We start from the raw sequence: 16,761 nt of genomic DNA on the forward strand, positions 1-16,761 counted from the left end.
GGCAGCACAGAGCTTGGGATGAGGGGAAAAAAGAGGGGTACGGGGGAGCCCCTCCACCTCCAGGAGCCTCCTGAGGCGAGGCTGGGATGGGGGGAAAAAAGAGGGGTGCAGAAGAGCCCCCCCCCCCCCCCCCATTCCAGGAGGCACCATAGAGCCTGGGATGGTTGGAAAAGAGAGGGGTACAGGGGAGCCCCCCCCAACCCAGGAGCCACCGCAGAGCCTGGGATGGAGGGAAAATGAGGGGTACGGGGGAGCCCCTCCACCTCCAGGAGCCTCCTAAGCTGAGGCTGGGATGCGGGGGATAAAAGAGGGGTGCAGAAGAGCCCCCTCCCCAACCCAGGAGCCACTGAAGAGCCCAAGATGGAGGGAGAAAAGAGGGGTACGGGGGAGCCCCCCCCCTTCAGGAGCCACCGCAGAGCCCCGAGGCTGGGATGGGAGGGGAAAAAAAAGGGGTGCAGGGTGCCCCTCCACCTCCAGGAGCCACTGCAGAACCCTGAGCTTGGGATGGGGGGGAAAAAAGAGGGGTACAGGGGAGCCCCCCCCAAGCCAGGAGGCACCACAGAGCCTGGGATGGTTGGAAAAAAGAGGGGTGCAGAAGAGCGCCCCCCCCAAACCCAGAAGCTGCTGAAGAGCCCAAGATGGAGGGGAAAAAAGGGGTACAGGGGAGCCCCCCCGCATTCCAGGAGCCACCGCAGAGCCTGGGATGGGGGGAAAAAGAGGGGTACAGGGGAGCCCCCCACTTCAGGAGCCACCACAGAGCCCTGAGGCTAGAATGAGGGGAAAAAAAGAGGGGTGCAGGAGATCCCCCCGCAACCCAGGAGACACCAAAGAGCCCCGAGGCTGGGATGGGGGGTGCAGAATAAGAGATGCGGGCCCCCCCCCGTCCCCATCAGAGTGCGGGATGGGGGTACGGAAGATGGGGAAAGGGGGGTGGGATGGATGTTCTGGGGGTGCCCTTCCCACCTGGGGTGGGATTCGAGAGCAGAGGAGGGGTGCTGGGTGCCCCCCAAGCCCAGAGCCGCTGCGGAGCCCCAGGACGATGCTTTAATAGCGTGGATGGGGGTACAGCGAGGTGGGGGGGGGGGGGGGCAAGCGCAAATTTACAGCGGGGCCCGATAAATAGGGGGGCTTGGGGGGCAGTAGCGTGTCCACACTATGTACAGCCGCGGGCGGCGTCTGTCTGTCTGTCCCACAACGTCCCCCAGGAGCCCCACGCCGCGACGGGGTGGGGTTGGGGGGCACATCCCCCCAAAAGGAGCCCTGGGTGGGGGGGTCCAGACACCCCGCTGCGCTCGCGGGGGGCTCAGTTGCTCTCGAAGAGGGCGAGGAGGTCATCGTTGCTGCTGCTGGGGAGGTCGGGGGGGCCCAGGTAGGAGAGCAGCTCGTCGGGGTTCGTCAGCTCGGGAAGAAGCTGGGGAGCAGCGGGTGAACAACGGCCCCCCCAGACTCCCTGAGCCTGTGAGGTCTGAGATGGGCCCCCCAAAATACCACCCCCCCCACACACACACGGGGTTCAATAGGAACATCAGCCCCCCAGCTCCACACCCAGACCCCCAAAACAGCCCCCCTGCACCCATATGAGCCACCCAACTCCGCACCTGGACCCCCAAAACACTCACCTCTGCACCCATGGGGTTCATCAGCCCCCCCACTCCACACCTAGACCCCCAAAACACCTAGCCTGCACCCACATGAGCCCCCCAGCTCCGCATCTGGACCCCCAAAACCCTCCCCTCTGCACCCATGGGGTTCAATATGAACATCAGCCCCCCAGCTCCATGCCTGGATCCCCAAAACAGCCCCTGCCCCTGCACCCACGGGGTTCAATATGAACATCAGCCCCCCAGCTCCACACCCAGACCCCCAAACACCCCCCCTCCACCCACATGAGCTACCCAGCTCCGCACCTGGACCCCAAAACACTACCCTCTACACCCATGGGGTTCAATGTGAACATCAGCCCCCCAGCTCCATGCCTGGACCCCCAAAACGCTCCCCCCTGCACCCACGGGGTTCAATATGAACATCAGCCCCCCAGCTCCATGCCTGGATCCCCAAAACAGCCCCTGCCCCTGCACCCACGGGATTCAATATGAACATCAGCCCCCCTACTCCACACCTGGACCCTCAAAACACCCCCCTGCACCCATGGGGCTCAATACGAACATCAGCCCCCCAACTCCACGTCTGGACCCCCAAAACACCCCCCCCTGCACCCACATGAGCTACCCAGCTCCGCACCTGGACCCCCAAAACACTCCCCCCTGCACCCACGGGGTTCAATATGAACATCAGCCCCCCTATTCCACGCCTGGACCCCCAAAACACCCCCCCTGCACCCACATGAGTCACCCAGCTCCACACCTGGACCCCCAAAACACCCCCCTCTGCATCCACATGAGTCACCCAGCTCCACACCTGGACCCCCAAAACCCTCCCCTCTGCACCCATGGGGTTCAATATGAACATCAGCCCCCCAGCTCCAGACCCGGACCCCCAAAACACCCCCACCCTGCACCCCAACCATCGCTCCCTGTACTCACATCCAGGGCCGGCTCGGATCCCTCTCCGGGTCCGGCGGAGAAAGCAAGGTCGCTAGGGTGCGTGGAGCCGGGGGGGCCCAGGGGGTGCCGTGCCACCGTGCTCCGGTGCGGCAGCGGCTGTGCCGAGTGCGATGGCTCCATCCTCCCCAGAAGGGGCAGCTGGGGGGGGGGGACAACAACTCTGTGAAACCCCCCCACCTCCTTCTCCCACCACCCCCCAGCGCAGCCCCCCAGCTGCAGCCCAGCTGACCTGTGCGGGGAGAGGGGGCGCAGGGGGCTTCTCGGGGGGCAGGAGGCCTCCAGGGATGTCGGGTTGGTAGGAGATTGGGGGGGGTCCTGGCGCGAAGTCGTTCAGCGTCGGGGTGCCAGGGACACCGGGAGCGGGGAAGGGCTCCGGGAAACCCCCAGGTGCTGGAAAGCTGGAACCTGCTGGAAGAAAAGACGCAGTGGAGGGAGGGTGTGTCTCAAGAATCACAGAACCACTAGGTTGGAAGAGACCCACTGGATCATCGAGTCCAACCATTCCCATCAATCACTAACCCATGTCCCTCAGCCCTTAATCCACCCGTCCCTTAAACCCCTCCAGGGAAGGGGACTCAACCCCCTCCCTGGGCAGCCTCTGCCAGGGACCAATGACCCTTTCCATGAAATATTTTTTCCTGATGTCCAGCCTGACCCTCCCCTGGTGGAGCTTGAGGCCATTCCCTCTCATCCTGTCCCCTGTCCCTTGGGAGAAGAGCCCAGCTCCCTCCTTTCCACAACCTCCTTTCAGGGAGTTGGAGAGAGCAATGTCTCCCCTCAGCCTCCTCATGTTCTCAGAACTCCACGTTCTCAGGATCCCGTGGGACCCCCCGTACCAGGGGCACCGTAGTCAGGGGCAGCAGGCGCGGGCAGTGGCGTGAAGGGCACAGGACCAGGCCCCAGGGCCGCAATCATCTCCATGATGTTGGGCAGCACCATGTGTGCGGGGCTGAGCGTTCGGCACCGTTTCAGAACCGGCCCCTCCGGCTCCTCCTTGACGTGGATGTCGGGTTTGACCGGGACGGGTTTCCAGCTGCAGGTCGGGTCGATGGTGATCTCCTCGTGCTCCGAGCTGGGGGTGGCAGGAGGTCAAGGGGGGAATTCAGGCTGCACATCCGCCCCGGGAACAGACAGATGGACAGACAGAGCAGGAACACTTACTTCTGGATGTAGATCAGGATGCCCAGCATGTACTGGTCCACCTCCAGCCCCTCCAGCAGGGCTGTCTTACTGCAGGGAGGGAGAGGCAGGGTGAGGGCAGGGACCACCCCACTCCTCCAGACAGAGAAATCATTGAATCATAGAATCGCTAGGGTGGAAAAGACCCACCGGATCATCGAGTCCAACCATTCCCATCAATCACTAACCCATGTCCCTCAGCATCTCATCCACCCGGCCCTTAAACCCCTCCAGGGAAGGGGACTCAACCCCCTCCCTGGGCAGCCTCTGCCAGGGCCCAGTGACTCTTTTTTGTGAAAGATTTTTTTCCTGCTGTCCAGCCTGACCCTCCCCTGGTGCAGCTTGAGGCCGTTCCCTCTCGTCCTGTCCCCTGTCCCTTGGGAGAAGAGCCCAGCTCCCTCCTCTCCACAACCTCCTCTCAGGGAGTTGCAGAGAGCAATGAGGTCTCCCCTCAGCCTCCTCTTCTCCAGGCTAAACACCCCCAGCTCTCTCAGTCGCTCCTCGCAATCCTTGTTCTCCAGCCCCCTCCCCAGCTTCGTTGCTCTTCTCTGGACTCGCTCCAGAGCCTCAACATCCTTCTTGTGGTGAGGGGCCAGAACTGACCCCAGGATTCGAGGAGCGGTCTCCCCAGGGCTGAGTCCAGAGGGAGAAGAACCTCCCTGGCCCTGCTGGCCACGCCGGGTCTGATCCAAGCCAAGATGCCCTTGGCCTTCTTGGTCCCCTGGGCCCCTGCTGGCTCCTGTTCAACCAACACCCCCAGGTCCTTCTCCTCCACAGTCTTTCCCTCATCCAGTAGGTGAGTCACTAAATGACAGCAAAAAGGGACACTCCCCCCAGGCAGCGAATCTGGGGCTCGGCCCCCTCTGCCCCCACTCACTTGCAGACAGGACAGCGCCACGTCCCCCTCTCACAATTGAGCTGCAGGTAGGACTCCAGGTCGAAGCACTGCGAGGGAGAGCAGCGGCTGAGCCAGCAGCACTTGGAGGGGGAGGAGAAACCCCACAGCCTCCCGATCCCTCTCCTACCTGTATGTGCCGGCAGTCGTGGCCCCTGGCCGGGAGCTGAATCCTCCGGAAGGTGATGGGGCACTTGAGAGACACCTTGATGGCCGTTTGCTCCACACCGTCCTCACCGTTGGGCCCCGGCGTCCCTGGGATGGTCCCACTGCTGAAGTTGCGCTTGACTGGGACAGTGGGCAAAGGACACCACAAGAAGGATGTTGAGGCTCTGGAGCGAGTCCAGAGAAGAGCAACAAAGCTGGTGAGGGGGCTGGAGAACAAGGATTGCGAGGAGCGTCTGAGAGAGCTGGGGGTGTTTAGCCTGGAGAAGAGGAGGCTGAGGGGAGACCTCATTGCTCTCTGCAACTCCCTGAGAGGAGGTTGTGGAGAGGAGGGAGCTGGGCTCTTCTCCCAAGGGACAGGGGACAGGACGAGAGGGAATGGCCTCAAGCTTCACCAGGGGAGGGTCAGGCTGGACAGCAGGAAAAAATATTTCACAGAAAGGGTAATTGGTCCCTGTTCAAGGCTGCCCAGGGAGGGGGTTGAGTCACCTTCCCTGGAGGGGTTTAAGGAACAAGGTGCTGAGGGACATGGGTTAGTGATTGATGGGAATGGTTGGACTCGATGATCTGGTGGGTCTCTTCCAACCTGGTGATTCTATGATTGATTCTATGACAACAAGAGTCACAACTGGGATGTGGGTGACACCATGGTGACATCTGGGCTTGGTGCCTCATGTGGCCCCCAGTCTGGTGGGGTTACGGTTTACCCCCCCACCTTCAGCCCCCAGACCAAGGTGTCCTGCGTCCCCCCGCCCCGGGGGCCCCGTCCCAGCTCACTTTTGGTGATGCAGTGCTCGGCAGGCAGCAGGCGCTTCTTGATGAGCCCTTGCAGCACGGAGCGCACCGAGGGCCGGTGCACCAGCTGCAGGACGAAGAGGTGGGACTGCAGAGAGACAGGGGGCTGAGCCGTGACCCCAACTGCAATATCCACCCCCGTCTACCCTTCCCAGGACCCTTCCCTGGGCGACTCACGCAGCAGCAGGCGGTGACGGTGATCTGGATGGTGTTCCTGCCGGGCTGGCAGACGTGCTTCAAGTAGAGCGGCTTGTGCGAGGTCTTGTTGTCGCCGCGCTCGATGGTGAGCGGCGTGGCGTTAACGCTGACCTGGACGGAGGCCGGCCAGTTGGTGTTCATCTGCCGATCCTCGTGGTGGTAACACTTGAACTGCAGCTCCAGATCGGGCCTGGGGGGCAGGCAGTGGCCAACGTGAGACACCGCGCCGTGGGTGAGGAACATCACCAAGCACCACGCACACAGCACCACGATAGCCATGCTGGCACCACCATACCTGCATCCACCAGGTTAGAAGAGACCCACTGGATCATCGAGTCCAACCATTCCCATCAATCCCTTAAACCCCTCCAGCGAAAGGGACTCAACCCCCTCCCTGGGCAGCCTCGGACAGGGACCAATCACCCTTTCCGGGATATATTTTTTCCCGAGGTCCAGCCTGACCCTCCCCTGGTGGAGCTTGAGGCCATTCCCTCTCGTCCTGTCCCCTGTCCCTTGGGAGAAGAGCCCAGCTCCCTCCTCTCCACAGCCTCCTCTCAGGGAGTTGCAGAGAGCAATGAGGTCTCCCCTCAGCCTCCTCTTCTCCAGCCTAAACACCCCCAGCTCTCTCAGACGCTCCTCGCAATCCTTGTTCTCCAGCCCCTTCCCCAGCTTCGTTGCTCTTCTCTGGACTCGCTCCAGAGCCTCAACATCCTTCTTGTGGGGAGGGGCCAGAACTGACCCCAGGATTCGAGGAGCGGTCTCCCCAGGGCCGAGTCCAGAGGGAGAAGAACCTCCCTGGCCCTGCTGGCCACGCTGTGTCTGATCCAAGCCAAGATGCCCTTGGCCTTCTTGGCCCCCTGGGCCCCTGCTGGCTCCTGTTCAACCAACACCCCCAGGTCCTTCTCCTCCAGGCAGTTTCCAGCCAGACTTCTCCTAGTCTGGAGCTGCTCAGGGTTGTTGTGCCCCAAGGGCAGGACCCGCCATTTGGCCTTGTTAAACCTCATCCCGTTGGTCTCAGCCCATGGATCCAGCCTGTTCAGATCCCTTTGGAGCCTCCCGACCCTCCAGCAGATCCAGCTTCCACCCAGCTTAGTGTCACCCGCAAACTTGCTGAGGGTGCCCTCGATGCCTCCATCCAGGCCCTCCAGGACAACCCCACCGTGCCCCGTCCGCCCCCCCGTCCCCGCCGGGCCCCCCACCTCATCATGAGGGTCCTGTAGACGGAGTCGCGCAGCTGGAAGACGTGGTTGCTGACGGCCAGGTTGTGCTGCAGGCGGAAGGGCTCCAGCACCACGCCGTCCCGCACCGGGAAGGTCAGCCGCAGCTCCTCCCCGCCGGCCGGCCCTGCGCGACCCGTCAGCACCGCCCGCCCCGCCCTGACACCCCCGAGGAGGCCCCGCCCACCGCAACAGGCCCCGCCTCCTCGTAGAGAAGCCCCGCCCACTGCGAGAGAGGCCCCGCCCCCGCCCCATAGGCCTCGACCACAGCCTCAAGACAGCCAATCGCATGAGGCTCCGCCCACATCGAAGCCCCGCCCACAGCCTCAGGCCCCGCCCACTGGCTTAAGACACGCCCACCCTACGCAAGAGGCCCCGCCCCCTGCGCATAAGCCACGCCCACCCCGTTGTGGCCACGCCCCCAGCAGAGATGGCCCCGCCCCTCTCCTTTAGAGCCCCGGAGTGGTTAGAGAGGGGGAGGAATGGGGGAGGGGGGAATAAGGGGGGGAAAGAAGGAGGGGAGGGGGGGGAAAGAAGGAGGGGAGGGGGGGGAAAGAAGGAGGGGAGGGGGGGGAAAGAAGGAGGGGGGGGGGGGGAAAGAAGGAGGGGGGGGGGGGGAAAGAAGGAGGGGGGGGGGGGGAAAGAAGGAGGGGAGGGGGGGGAAAGAAGGAGGGGAGGGGGGGGAAAGAAGGAGGGGAGGGGGGGGAAAGAAGGAGGGGAGGGGGGGGAAAGAAGGAGGGGAGGGGGGGGAAAGAAGGAGGGGAGGGGAGGGAAAGAAGGAGGGGAGGGGGGGAAAGAAGGAGGAGGGGGGGAAAGAAGGAGGAGGGGGGGGAAAGAAGGAGGAGGGGGGGGAAAGAAGGAGGAGGGGGGGGAAAGAAGGAGGAGGGGGGGAAAGAAGGAGGAGGGGGGGGAAAGAAGGAGGAGGGGGGGGAAAGAAGGAGGAGGGGGGGGAAAGAAGGAGGAGGGGGGGGAAAGAAGGAGGAGGGGGGGGAAAGAAGGAGGAGGGGGGGGAAGAAGGAGGAGGGGGGGAAAGAAGGAGGAGGGGGGGGGAAAGAAGGAGGCGGGGGGGGAAAGAAGGAGGCGGGGGGGAAAGAAGAAGGGGGGGGGGGTAAATGCTGGTGGCTCCTACCCGAGGGGCCCTGGCGCAGGGCGGCGCCGCTGGGCTTGACGTCCTGCAGGAAGGCGGCTTTGCCCTCCTGGCCCGGGGAGCCGTACGGGGCACCGGTGCCGCCCGGCGTCACGGGGGGCGTGGGGGTGGCGGGCAGCGGGGAGCCGGGGTACCCCGGCAGCGAGCGTCCCGCCTGCGGAGACACCGGTTAGAACCCTCAGCGGGCAGCACGCGGCCCCCGAACCCCCCCAAAACCCTCGCGCCGGACTCACCCTCGCGCCGCTGTAGCCGCCGAAGGCCGCGCTCGGCGCACCGAACGGGTCAGCCGGCTGCGGGAGGGGGGACAGCGCTGGGGTGGCACCGCGGGGGGGACACCAGAACCCCACCCCCCCCACCCCGTGCCACCTCGGGTACCTTGTAATAGGCCGCAGGGCTGCTGGAAGCGGAGAGGAGCTGCCCCACGCTCTGCTGCAGCCGCTGCGCGGGGTAGGAGGGCGCCGGCGCGGAGGCCTGGGGGGCGTAGTGGGCACCGGGCGCAGCGTACGGCCCCCCCGGCAGGTACGGCTGGGCCAGGTAACCCTGCGAGGCACGGGGTTCAGCGGCGTCGAGGACGCCCGCGTGCCACGCGCGGCCGCCACGGCTGCTCACCTCGCTGGAGAGAGGCCGCTTGAGGCCCTGGCGCGGAGGCTGAGGGGTCGGGGGGGCGTAGGGGTGAGGGGGCCCCCGCTGCCCCCCGTAAAGGGAGTTGGGGGCTCGCGGAGGGCTCGAGGGGGCAGCCGGGGGCAGGAACTGGCTGGAGAAGGGCTGCCCCGGGCCCAGCTGCGGAGGGAGAGAGACGGGGGTCACGGGGGGGGGAGGTGGAGGAGTCGTGGGGGGCAAAGATGGGGGGGTGACGGGGGGAGGTGAGGAGAGATGGGGGGTGATGGGGAGGGAGAAACTGGGGGGTCGCGGGGGAGGAGAGATGGGGAGGTCATGGGGGAGAGATGGGGGGTCACAAGGGAGAGAGAAGGGGGGTCACGGGAGGGGAGAGATGAGGGGATCACGGGGGGGTGAGATGGGGGGTCGGAGGGGAGAGAGATGGGGGTCACAGTGGGGAGAAAAGGGGGAGTCATGGGGAGGAGAGAAGGGGGAGTCATGGGGGGGAGAGGGGGGTGACGGGGGAGAGATGGAGAGAGACTGGGGTGACAGGGAGGAAGAAACTGGGGGGTCACAGAGGTGGGGAGAGATGGGGGGGTCATGGGGTGTCACGGGGGAGAGATGGGGAGGTCACAGGGGGGAGAGAGAAGGGGGTCGGGGGGAGAGAGGGGGAGGTCATGGGGGGGAGATAGTGGGGTGACAGGGGGTAGATGGGGAGAGACACGGGGGGAGAGATGGAGAAGTCGTGGGGGCAAAGACGGGGGGGTGACGGGGAGAGATGGGGGGTGAGAGCAGGGAGAGATGAGGAGAGATGGGGGGTGATGGGGAGGGAGAAACTGGGGGGTCGCGGGGGAGGAGAGATGGGGAGGTCATGGGGGAGAGATGGGGGGTCACAAGGGAGAGAGAAGGGGGGTCACGGGAGGGGAGAGATGAGGGGATCACGGGGGGGTGAGATGGGGGGTCATAGGGGGAGAGACAGGGGGTCACAGAGCAGAGAGAAGGGGGAATCATGGGGGGGAGAGAAGGGGTGACAGGGGGAGAGATGGAGAGAGACAGTGGGTGACAGAGAGGGAGAAACTGGGGGGTCACAGGGGGAGAGATGGGGGTATCACGGGGGGAGAGATGGGGAGAGATGGAGGAGTCATGGGGGGTGAGAGGGGGGTCATGGGGCAGAGATGTGGGGGTCACGGGGGGGAGAAACTAGGGGATCTCGATGGGGAAGACGGGGTTGGGGGGGTCACAGCAGGGAGGTCACAGGGGTGAGATGAGGGGTGGATCTCAGAAGGAGAGGGGGGGGGGTCACAGCGGGGAGAGAGGGGGATGAAGGTGGCGGGGGTGTCTCTTACCGCCCCGTACTGGCTCAGCTCCTGGCTCTGCTTCTCCTGCAGCGCTGCCACCGTCGCGGTGGCCGTGGCCGTGGCTGTGGCGGCAGCGGCGGCCACGGCGGCAGCGGCAGCGGCTTGGGTGAAGTCGGTGGGTGCCCGGGCAGCGTGCGGCGGCGGAGGGAGCCCCATCGGCCCGGGGCTGTAGCTGCGGGACAAGAGAAACACGGGGGGGGGGGCCGTCACCCCGCTGCACAGCGACAGCCCCTCACCACAGGGATGCTGAGGCTCTGGAGCGAGTCCAGAGGAGAGAATGGAGATGGTGAGGGGGCTGGAGAACAAGGATTGCGAGGAGCAGCTGAGAGAGCTGGGGGTGTTTAGCCTGGAGAAGAGGAGGCTGAGGGGAGACCTCATTGCTCTCTGCAACTCCCTGAGAGGAGGTTGTGGAGAGGAGGGAGCTGGGCTCTTCTCCCAAGGGACAGGGGACAGGACGAGAGGGAATGGCCTCAAGCTCCACCAGGGGAGGGTCAGGCTGGACAGCAGGAAAACATTTTTCATGGCAAGGGTGATTGGTCCCTGTCCGAGGCTGCCCAGGGAGGGGGTTGAGTCCCCTTCCCTGGAGGGGTTTAAGGGCCGGGTGGCCGAGGTGCTGAGGGCCATGGGTTAGTGATTGATGGGGATGGTTGGACTCGATGATGCGGTGGGTCCTTCCCAAGCCGGTGCCTCCCTGTCTCCGCGAGGAGCAGCCTCACCTGGCGGTGAATCCCTGTGTCCCGGCGTAGCCGCGTCCGTAGGGCCCGCCGGGCGGGTACTTGGCGGGGGCTCCCTCGGCGAAGGGCTGGGCCGGCAGGAACGGGGCCGAGCTCCCGGCAGCCCCGCTGCCCCCCAGCCCGGAGCCGCCGCCCGCGGGGCCCATGGGGCTGCCGAACGCCTGGAGTGGGGGGGGGCAGAGAAGGGATGAGGGTTGGTGGGGGGACACACACACACCGGGGGGGGCACCGGGAGCGCTTCTACCTGGCTCTGCGAGGAGCTGCCGAGGCCCCACACGGTGGTGACGACGGAGAGAGCCCCGGGGGGGGCGGGCGGCTGCCAGGGCGCGGCCTCGTAGGCGAAAGCATCGCTGGAAGGAGGAGAGATGGAGGATGGAGGATCCCGGGGATGGAAGGACACGGGGTTGGGGGGGGGTGGGGGGGGGGGTGGGGAAGTGGCGCTCACCCGTGAGGCGGCGGCGGCTTCAGGGGGTGCGCGGAGGCCATGGGGGAGGATCCTGCGGGACGGCGGGGGAGGCGCTCCGGTTCGCTCCCGGTGGCACCGCCGAGCCCTGCTCCCTCGCTCCCCTCCGTGCCGCCTGCTCCCTCTTCCCCCCACCCCGCTCCTCCTCCTCCCTCTCTCTCGGTGTCCCCCCTCCTCCTCCTCCCTCCCCGGTCCCCGCTCTGGGCCCCAAGATGGCCCTGGCAGCGCGGGGCGCGCGCGGCCCCGGGAGGGGGCGTGGCCAGGCGCGCGGAGAGGGGCGTGGCCAATCGGGGAGAGGGGCGTGGCCAAGCGCCGCCGCGCGCACAGCCCCGCCCCCCGCCACCACCCAGCCAGGCGCGGCCAGCCGAGCGCCGAGCGGCAGAGCCCCCATCCCCCCCACACCCCCTTCTCCTCCCTTCTCCTCCCTCTCCTCTCTCTCCTCCCTTCTCCCCCTTCTCCTCCTTTCTCCCCTTCTCCTCCCTCTCCCCCTTCTCCTCCCTCTCCCCCCTTCTCCTCCCTTCTCCCCCTCACACCCCCTTCTCCTTTCTCGCCCCTCTCCTCCCTTCTCCCCCTTCTCCTCCTTTATCCCCTTCTCCTCCTTTCTCCCCTTCTCCTCCTTTCTCCCTTCTCCTCCCTTCTCCCCCTTCTCCTCCCTCTCCTCCCTTCTCCCTTTTCTCCTCCCTTCTCCCTTTTCTCCTCCCTTTTCTCCTCCCTTCTCCCTTTTCTCCTCCCTTCTCCCTTTTCTCCTCCCTTTTCTCCTCCCTTCTCCCTTTTCTCCTCCCTTCTCCTCCCTTCTCCCTTTTCTCCTCCCTTCTCCCTTTTCTCCTCCCTTCTCCCCCTTCTCCTCCTTCTCCTCCCTTCTCCTCCCTTCTCCCCCTTCTCCCTTTTCTCCTCCCTTCTCCCTTTTCTCCTCCCTTCTCCCCCTTCTCCTCCCTTCTCCTCCTTCTCCCTTCTCCCCCTTCTCCTCCCTCCTCCCCCCTCCCCTCTCTTCTCCCCACACCTCCCCCAGCAGCAGCCCACGCGGAGCCCCCAGAGCTGGGGGGGGGGGGTTGTGTGTGTGTCTCAGAAGCAGTTTGGGGGTTCAGTTCTCCCCGCAGGGCGCAGCCCCCAGCCCCGTTTCAGCCCCCGGCGGCAGCAGGACAAGGACTCGGACACAGCTCTGGGGGTTGGGGGGCACAAAGTCTGTAGTTATGGGAGCAGCGAGCTGGGGTTGGGGTGACACAGACAGACAGACAGACAGACAGACGGCTGGGAGGACGGACGGACAGGCTGGCGCATGCTGCCACCGCGCTGGCGCTCAGGCCAGGTCCTTGAAGGCGTCCAGGTTGAAGGCCGTGTCCAGCAGCCGCTGCAGCTCCGTCAGGTGGGTTTTCTTGTTGCCCGTGGCGGGCGCGGCCGCCGGCTCCCGCCCCGCGTACCTGCGGGAGAGACGCTGAGGGTGAGGGAGGCCCCCCCGCAAGACCCCCTGGGCCCCCCCAGGCCCTCTCCGCCCTCGCCCCGCGGCCCTACCAGACGGGCTTGGCGCGGTTGATGGTGGTTCGCAGGCGGGGTTTGACGTAGTCGTAGTAGCCCTGGTTTTTGTGCTCCTCCTGGCACCACACGAGCTCGGCCGCCGGGTACTTCTGCGCTTCTCGTTGGAGGAGGTCGAAGGGGAACGGGGAGAGCTGGAGGGGACACGGAGTAGAGTCACAGCAGCGTCAGGGAATCGTGGAATGGCTTGGGTTGGGTTGGAAGGGACCTCAAAGCCCATCCAGTTCCACCTCCTGCCATGGGCAGGGCACTGGATCAGGGGCTCCAAGCCCCATCCAACCTGGCCTTGAACCCCTCCAGGTATGGGGCAGCCACCACTGCTCTGGGCAACCTGTTCCAGGGCCTCCCCACCCTCACAGCAAAATATTAAGATCTCATCTTAACCTGCCCTCTTGCAGCTCAAAATCGTTCCCCCTCATCCTCTCCCTGCACCCCCTGATCAAGAGCCCCTCCCCAGCTTTCCTGCAGCCCCTTTCTGCACTGGAAGCTGCTCTAAGGTCTCCCCAGAGCCTTCTCTTCTCCAGGATGAACAATCCCAATTCTCTCAGCCTGTCCTCCTATGGGAGGTTCTCCAGCCCTCGGATCATCTCTGTGGCCTCTGGATTCACTCCAGCAGCTTCATGTCCTCCCGGTGCCAAGGACTCCAGAACTGGACTCAGGGCTCCAGGTGGGTCTCACCAAAGCGGAGCAGAGGGGTAGAATCCCCTCCCTCACCCTGCTGGACACGCTTCTAACGCAGCTCAGGACACGGTTGGTTTCTGGACTGTGAGCACTTTGTTGGCTCATGTTGAGCTTCTCATCCCCCAGCCCCCCGAGTCCTTCTCCTCAGGGCTGCTCCCAATCCATTCCCTGCCCAGCCTGGATTTGTGCTGGGATTGCCCTGACCCAGGAGCAGGACCTTGCGCTTGGCCTTGTTGATCTCCATGAGGTTCTCGAGCCCCAGCTCTCCAGCCTGTCCAGTCCCTCTGGATCCATCCCGTCCCTCCAGCCCTCAGGCCCTGCTCACCTGCTCCACCCTGGTGATGGCCACGTCCGCCTCCATCTGCCGAGCCTTGCGCTCGCGGGTCAGGTCGTAGTAGACCTTCCCGGTGCAGAACAGCACTCGCTTCACCCGCTCCGGGTTCTGCGCCGCGGGGCCATCGTCGGGGATGACGCGGAGGAAGTGGGTGCCTGCCAAGAGAGAGGATGTCACGTTGAAGCCCAGGGACCTGGACTGGCAGCCACCAGCAGCACCTGCATCCCATAGAATCATAGAATCACCAGGTTGGAAAAGACCCACTGGATCATCGCATCCAACCGTTCCCATCAATCACTAACACATGTCCCTCAGCACCTCGTCCACCCGTCCCTTAAACCCCTCCAGGGAAGGGGACTCAACCCCCTCCCTGGGCAGCCTCGGACAGGGACCAATGACCCTTTCTGTGAAAAATTCTTTCCTGCTGTCCAGCCTGACCCTCCCCTGGTGGAGCTTGAGGCCATTCCCTCTCGTCCTGTCCCCTGTCCCTTGGGAGAAGAGCCCAGCTCCCTCCTCTCCACAACCTCCTCTCAGGGAGTTGCAGAGAGCAATGAGGTCTCCCCTCAGCCTCCTCTTCTCCAGCCTAAACACCCCCAGCTCTCTCAGACGCTCCTCGCAATCCTTGTTCTCCAGCCCCCTCCCCAGCTTCGTTGCTCTTCTCTGGACTCGCTCCAGAGCCTCAACATCCTTCTTGTGGTGAGGGGCCAGGACTGACCCCAGGATTCGAGGAGCGGTCTCCCCAGGGCCGAGTCCAGAGGGAGAAGAACCTCCCTGGCCCTGCTGGCCACGCCGTGTCTGATCCAAGCCAAGATGCCCTTGGCCTTCTTGGCCCCCTGGGCCCCTGCTGGCTCCTGTTCAACCAACACCCCCAGGTCCTTCTCCTCCAGGCAGTTTCCAGCCAGACTTCTCCTAGTCTGGAGCTGCTCAGGGTTATGGTGCCCCAAGGGCAGGACCCGCCATTTGGCCTTGTTAACCCTCATCCCGTTGGTCTCAGCCCATGGATCCAGCCTGTTCAGATCCCTTTGGAGCCTCCCAACCCTCCAGCAGATCCAGCTTCCCCCCAGCTCAGTGTCATCCCCAATCCACGCTGACCCCTCCCGGGACCCCAGCCTGGGCAGGGAACGTGGGGAGGCAGAGCCGGAGCAGCTGGTTCTGCACCAGCTCCCAGTACAAACCATCACGGCTCTGGGGGAGCTGGGTTTGCCGAGCCCCGGCTGTGCCGCTCCAATGGAGGAAGCACCACGGCAAAGCCTGGAAAGCTCGGGGGGGACGCTAATGAGGGGCAGCTCTAATTAGCCGGGTTAGATGGCCACACCGGCAGCCGGCACAGAGCACCCTGCGATCACGGAATGGTTTGGGTTGGAAGGGCCCTTAAAGCCCATCCAGATCCAACCCCGTGCCACGGGCAGGGACACCTCCCGCTGGCTCAGGGAGCTCGCAGCAAGGCCCCGGTGTTGGCTTCTCTCCTCCGCTCTCCGGCACGGGGAGGCACGGCCAGGCAGACTTTGCCCACGCGGCCTGCTCCTGCCCTTCACCCTTCGTCCCTCCGTACCTGGCAGCATGTCATCGAAGCTGGAGCGGGCTTCGGGGTGGCGCAGCAAAGACTTTGGAGTGAAGATTATCAGCTGGAGGTGGGGAGAAGAGGCAGAGCGAGGGAGTCAGCTTTGCCAAACCCCTTACCCTGGCTGCCCCATCCTGCCCCCCAGCCCGAGCGCAGGAGCAGCTGCGAGATTTGGAGATTTGCTCCTCGCTTCACATCGGGCACCGGTTTCGGCCAGCACTGACTTTCCCAGCCTGGGTTTCCCCCCCAGGGTGGTAATTTCCCAACGCCCTGGTAGTTTCCCAATGCCTGGGAACGCAGGAAGAGGCTGCAGCCACCCCGGCTCGCCCGAGCCAGGCGGCAGCGCCCCACGTGCCGAGCCAACCCGCCGCACCAACAGGTCCTTGGCCTGGGAAGAGGTCAACCGGCCCTGTTTGCTGCTGAGGGCGAAGCGCCAGCCCACCCCGCGTCCCGTCCCCCAGGCTCTGCCGGGACACCGTGCGGCCCCGTCGGGCTCCAGAGCCGCCGGCGGCACTGACCGGTTTGCGGAAAGGCAGGAGGATCTGGCGCCGGAGGACGTGGAAGAAGTTGGCTGGAGTGGAGCAGTTCACGACGATCCAGTTGCACTCGTAGAGCTGGCGCACGTCAAAGTCGTCCAGTTTCTGCCTCGGTGAGCGCAGCGGAAGGGGGTGCGAGAAACACAACGTGGCCTTGTGGCTCCCGCAGTGGGGAAAGGGGGACACCCAGCCCTCCCTCCTCCCTTCAGAGGGCACGGAGACCCACGGAGACCCACGCTGAGCGGCCGTGGGGCAGCCAGCAGCCCCCAGTCCCTCCCGGGTGTCCCACCACCAGCTCCAGAGCAGCCCCTGAAGCGCGGGGCCCACCCCCTCCCTATTCCGAGGCAGCAACGGGATCGGGGACGCGGGCTGAGCTCAGCGTGACTGTCACTCACGGGGAAGACGTCGGGATCGTCGTTGCACATCTGCAGGAATCGCTCGGGGCGGGCGGAGGAGTGTTCGGGACCCTGCAGGGAGGGAGAAGGCACAGCGTGGGTCGGGCTGCCGCACGAAGGCGAGGCCGGGCACGTGCCAGGCCGGGCATCGGGCACCCCCGGGTGCTGGGAGATTCCTCACCATTCCCTCCATGCCGTGGGGAAGCAGCAGGACGATGCCGTTCTGCCTGACCCACTTGGCCTGCCCGGGACAGATGAACTGGTCAATGATGCACTGAGCGGTGTTGTGGAAGTCCCCGAACTGAGCTTCCCAAAGCACCAGGGCGTTGGGGCTGGCCATGGCGAAGCCCAGCTCGAATCCTGAGGGATGGGAGGAAAAAGAGATGGAGTTATGCTCCTGGAGCAGCCTGGC

The 16,761-nt window shown here is 65.0% G+C and overlaps 2 protein-coding genes across 7 annotated transcripts in view; both read right to left on the bottom strand.

Annotated features, from left to right (window-relative positions):
* Positions 1–1,030: 1,030 nt before the first annotated feature.
* On the bottom strand, positions 1,031–11,422 carry ZMIZ2 (zinc finger MIZ-type containing 2). Of its 3 annotated transcripts, none has more exons than XM_069877568.1 (18): positions 11,295–11,422; positions 11,094–11,199; positions 10,832–11,010; positions 10,104–10,287; positions 8,770–8,940; positions 8,536–8,700; positions 8,394–8,450; positions 8,143–8,314; positions 6,996–7,140; positions 5,776–5,986; positions 5,581–5,686; positions 4,769–4,926; positions 4,621–4,688; positions 3,726–3,794; positions 3,401–3,636; positions 2,794–2,969; positions 2,544–2,702; positions 1,031–1,411 (listed from the first exon to the last, which is right to left on the bottom strand). In XM_069877568.1, the coding sequence occupies exons 1-18, from the start codon at positions 11,333–11,335 to the stop codon at positions 1,304–1,306; spliced, it is 2,511 nt and encodes an 836-aa protein (XP_069733669.1). In that variant the 5' UTR covers positions 11,336–11,422; the 3' UTR covers positions 1,031–1,303. The 3 variants fall into 3 exon arrangements, with proteins under 3 accessions (XP_069733669.1, XP_069733668.1, XP_069733670.1); XM_069877567.1 differs by having other exon boundaries at positions 2,794–2,972; XM_069877569.1 differs by lacking the exon at positions 8,394–8,450 and having other exon boundaries at positions 2,794–2,972; positions 11,295–11,421.
* Positions 11,423–12,472: 1,050 nt separating this feature from the next.
* Positions 12,473–16,761, bottom strand: part of OGDH (oxoglutarate dehydrogenase) — a 35,360-nt gene continuing 31,071 nt past the window's right edge. For all 4 annotated transcript variants that reach the window (XM_069877562.1, XM_069877559.1, XM_069877563.1 and 1 more), the window contains 7 exons: positions 16,531–16,709; positions 16,350–16,421; positions 15,937–16,059; positions 15,410–15,482; positions 13,849–14,012; positions 12,822–12,976; positions 12,473–12,730 (listed from right to left, as the gene is read on the bottom strand). In XM_069877562.1, the coding sequence (XP_069733663.1) occupies positions 12,610–12,730; positions 12,822–12,976; positions 13,849–14,012; positions 15,410–15,482; positions 15,937–16,059; positions 16,350–16,421; positions 16,531–16,709 (887 nt within the window). In that variant the 3' untranslated portion in view covers positions 12,473–12,609. The remainder of the gene's footprint in view (positions 12,731–12,821; positions 12,977–13,848; positions 14,013–15,409; positions 15,483–15,936; positions 16,060–16,349; positions 16,422–16,530; positions 16,710–16,761) is intronic.

This window comes from Phaenicophaeus curvirostris, chromosome 27 (assembly GCF_032191515.1).
Source record: "Phaenicophaeus curvirostris isolate KB17595 chromosome 27, BPBGC_Pcur_1.0, whole genome shotgun sequence".
Classification (NCBI taxonomy): domain Eukaryota; kingdom Metazoa; phylum Chordata; class Aves; order Cuculiformes; family Cuculidae; genus Phaenicophaeus; species Phaenicophaeus curvirostris.

Excerpts from the sequence above, each read along its gene's own strand:
- ZMIZ2 (XM_069877567.1), bottom strand. The coding sequence starts at position 11,335 with ATGGCCTCCGCGCACCCCCTGAAGCCGCCGCCGCCTCACGG. Across the intron at positions 11,200-11,294 it reads AAGCCGCCGCCGCCTCACGG|CGATGCTTTCGCCTACGAGG; the intron begins GTGAGCGCCACT and ends TCCTCCTTCCAG. Across the intron at positions 8,701-8,769 it reads AGCGGCCTCTCTCCAGCGAG|GGTTACCTGGCCCAGCCGTA; the intron begins GTGAGCAGCCGT and ends CGTGCCTCGCAG.